This window comes from Eimeria mitis, genomic scaffold (genome assembly GCF_000499745.2).
Source record: "Eimeria mitis Houghton genomic scaffold, Emh_scaff492, whole genome shotgun sequence".
Taxonomy (NCBI): domain Eukaryota; phylum Apicomplexa; class Conoidasida; order Eucoccidiorida; family Eimeriidae; genus Eimeria; species Eimeria mitis.
Genome location: NW_013573221.1, coordinates 5,142 through 8,761, shown reverse-complemented (window position 1 = coordinate 8,761; position 3,620 = coordinate 5,142). Strand labels below are relative to the sequence as shown.

Sequence of the window (3,620 nt, the reverse complement as noted above, 5' to 3'; positions counted from 1 at the left end):
CCTCTTATTCCTTATTACTTTTTAAATGTATACTGTCGATGATATAGATTTGTAAACTCCAGTCTTTACACCCGCTGTAACTCCCCGCCTTCCCTGTTTAAGGAACATTCTCCAATGGCATTTGCTTCTTACATGCTCCTTACGCTTATCCCTGTTTTTCTTCATGCCTCTAATGTCTGACAGTGCTCACCGTGCTCCCTTTTCATTCAAATTCGGCTCATCTTTGCGTGCGTTCTGTCGACAGATTCATCAAATGATTCAGGCGAGGGCGCTTCGACTGAGGCAGCAGGTCAGTTTTAAATGAGAGCTGCACACGTGGTTGATTCCTAGGATTCGCATTGAGGCAAACTGGTGGGTGGAAGAAGCCGTGACTATACCAATTGTTTGACTTTCTGTGCAGGAAGAAGAAACAGCAGCTGCTGTTGCCCTGGCGACCAATGCACTCCGCCAGCGTGCACAAGAGCTCCTAAACCAGGCAGCAGAGAAGCTCGAAAGGTTCGTTTTTGTCGCGCATCTATCCATGCGAAGATACGTCTGTCGAAAATATTTAAGGAGGCTGTATTGCCTAGTGCTGCATCTACAGTTTCGTTATATTTTGTCTGTGCTTTGCGATGGAGAGGCAGGCTCCAGCGCAAATGCATGCAGCGGTAAACTGACTGTAAACAGATGCAGTGCAAGCGTAGTTCTGTTGTAAATGCTCAGGCTGGCATTGCAGCAACGGAAGAGGACAGAAGCATCGGCTGAGAAAGCGGCTTCCATTCTCCGTAGGGCTACGGAGGCTCGTTGTGCACTGCGGCACGAGGTACAGCACACCCTTAGATGTAAACCCCTTTGCTGTGCGGCAGATTTCTTATGGCTTCGCCTATGCCTGCCTGCTGTGCACGCTCCTTGCTTATCCAGCATGTTGATAATAATAATACTGGTAATAACAGCAACTATTATTATAACTATTATAGTAATAACTCTTGTCCTACCTGGTGTTCGCAGAGGAATATGCTGGAGCAGCTGCGGAGGCGGCACGGAGGTGAACAACAGTTGAAGCTGAAAGCAACAGCTGAAGCACTGGACGCCGAACGCCGTCGCTGTGAGTACATTCTTCCGTTCGGCAGTTCTTTAGGGTGTCTCACAAGGGAGCTAGCTGTACAACCGCAGTGCAAAAGTCGTGGTGGTCTTAGATTTAGAACCTCATGCGCAAGCACTGTTCGCCGAGCCAATGGATGGTGCTTGGTGTTATGCCTTGACCCTTCAGGCGTCGATCTCGAAGCTCGAATGGAAGCGCTGCAGCAGGAGAACCGACAACTCCGGGCTGCGCTGCACCGTGCACAACCGCCCCAAACGAGAGGCTTAGTTAACAGTAAACAATTAAGCGCTACGGATGCTTCGTCTTCAAACCGGAAGCGTCATCAGACTCTTGGGTGTCATCCCACAACCCGATGTACCGCTCAGCAAGACTCCGCAGAGACAGCTTCTCTCACGGCAGTGGTGCTCCCTGCAGTACCACCTGCCCAGGGGGCGCGAGGAGGCTGTCGGTCCTGTTCAAGGCAGCCTGGAAAGGCTATCGGGCCTAACAGTCGCTCAACAGACTCGGCGGGGCGCCAAGCACTTCTAGATGTGGAGGTTCGACTGCCTCCTGCTGCCTGTTCAGCGGCATCAGCCCGTTCAGCCTGCAACGAAAAGCAAACGCATGATGTAGACATACATGGTGCCCAAGGTGCCCCTGATCGTCCGCAGCTACAACCTGAAGGATGCCCATGCCCGCCGCAACTGGATGCGTTGTCCCATCACATCAGCGATACGGGTAACTCCAAATGCAGCCAAACAACAGACAGCGTGCGAAAGCATAGACACCGCAACCGTTCTGCCGGAAGTAGTGCATTTCGAACGGACGAATCCACCAGCAGCAACGGCAGCATGAGCAGCTGCAATAAGCTTGAGAGACGGCGCCGTTTGCGCCAAAGAATGCGGCATGGAAACGCTCAGCTGCAGCGCTCTCTCTCTCGCGGATCGGTCAGCACTAGCAGCAGCAGCGCTGCGCCGGATCGCGAGAAGGGCCGTCGCCGCTCCCACTCCACGCGGCGCATGACGCGCGCACCACTGCATCCGCGTATTTCTTTCTCTGTTCCGCAGCCAAGTTTGCAGCAGCCCCTGGAGGTTGATGACGACTCCTCTTCGGGTTCGTCCGTGCCTCGACGGACCCGTACAAGCGGTCATAAGCTGGCACTCCGAGGAGACGTGGCGGGGCGGTTACAAGCATCGCTCATGCGTCTCCAAGAGCGGCAGGCGCTGCAGGGAAAGATACAGAATATTGCACAGCAGTTACTGCACCCGCACCAAGCGTAGCCTGCTGCAGCGAATGAGGGAGCACCTCATTCATAGGGCTGGCAGTAGTAAGACCCAAATACCTTATTTGAGCCGAACATAGAATCTAATGTGTAAAGACGTCAAATGTTTTTTGCGGGGACTAGATGCTGCGGGAGCTTTATTAGTATCTGGAATTGCAAGTCAGACACATCTTTCAGCACAAGGTCAACTTTTTTGTGTTCGAACTTCGTGCCGAATTTTCTACACATGTTGCATTATTTTTTCAGTGAGCGGAGGACTACAATTTTAATTAGTTTTGTCTTTGAGGTGGTGAGGGCTGAATTCTCTGAAGACTCGCTTTTCAGGATTTCGGCGGGACGGAATTTCATCGTGGCGCATTTCACTNGGCTGAATTCTCTGAAGACTCGCTTTTCAGGATTTCGGCGGGACGGAATTTCATCGTGGCGCATTTCACTTAGCCTGACGTCCAGAGTTGCGAGAACTTCAAGGCTCGCTGAGTCTTCCCGCACAGAGACATAGCGACTTAGTTCCTAATATCTGTGCGGAATAACGCTGAGTTTCCAAGTAGACTTGTTTGAATTGACGGGATGCAGCTCTCAAAAAAACGCCTAAAGTGGCGGTTTCGCGAACGGCTACGGCGGAAACCGATCGATAGACCAATGAGACTTACAGACTCCGTGACTATCCAGTTGCGAGCTACTAAAAAACCTCCTTCTATGGGGAGATCGCCGAAAACCTAGTAGAGAATTCGAAACCTTTAACAGGGGAGAGCTGTATGGTCACTAATTCGATGCACTGCTGGTGAGAATTATTCTGTCCAACGGGGACCAGGGGGGGTAGGCAGTTACACGAGTTTGGCTGTTCTAAAGAAAAAATTGCGTTTTCCTCGGGAAAGTCGCTATTCAAACCAAAGTTGGCTGCGATCAATATTTGACTGTTGGGCAAAGGCAGCCAGTGAAAATGAGCCTTGCATCGGGGTCACCCAGCGGTCGCTGTGCCCACTAAGACCATCAGAGCAATGCGCAAATGGGGGGTGAAACCGGCATCGAACATACGCGTTCGGAAGACACCCCCGCTTGCTTAATAAAATACTGGGGTTAAGTTGCAGAATATCTTCTACAGTTCCAGGAGGTCCATGAATCGTTCTGAATTACGCGTGTTGCTCTGCCCCGCCTTGCCGTTCGCCCGTAGCGGGAGCAACGAAAGACAGAGCCGATCTATCCGATTATCCGACTTAAATTGATCTTTTACTTTTAGTAAACGAATCTGAGATTCTTTGGTGCTTATCCTTCTGCGCG

At 51.3% G+C, this 3,620-nt stretch overlaps 1 protein-coding gene across 1 annotated transcript in view; it reads left to right on the top strand.

Moving 5' to 3' along the window:
* The window catches only part of EMH_0014120 (uncharacterized protein), a gene marked incomplete at both ends in the record, with an annotated part of 3,441 nt that extends 1,101 nt beyond the window's left edge, over positions 1–2,340 (top strand). Inside the window, 4 exons of the mRNA XM_013500012.1 lie at positions 401–495; positions 703–802; positions 988–1,084; positions 1,250–2,340. Coding sequence (XP_013355466.1) covers positions 401–495; positions 703–802; positions 988–1,084; positions 1,250–2,340 — 1,383 coding nt within the window. The remainder of the gene's footprint in view (positions 1–400; positions 496–702; positions 803–987; positions 1,085–1,249) is intronic.
* Between the last annotated feature and the right edge of the window lie 1,280 nt (positions 2,341–3,620).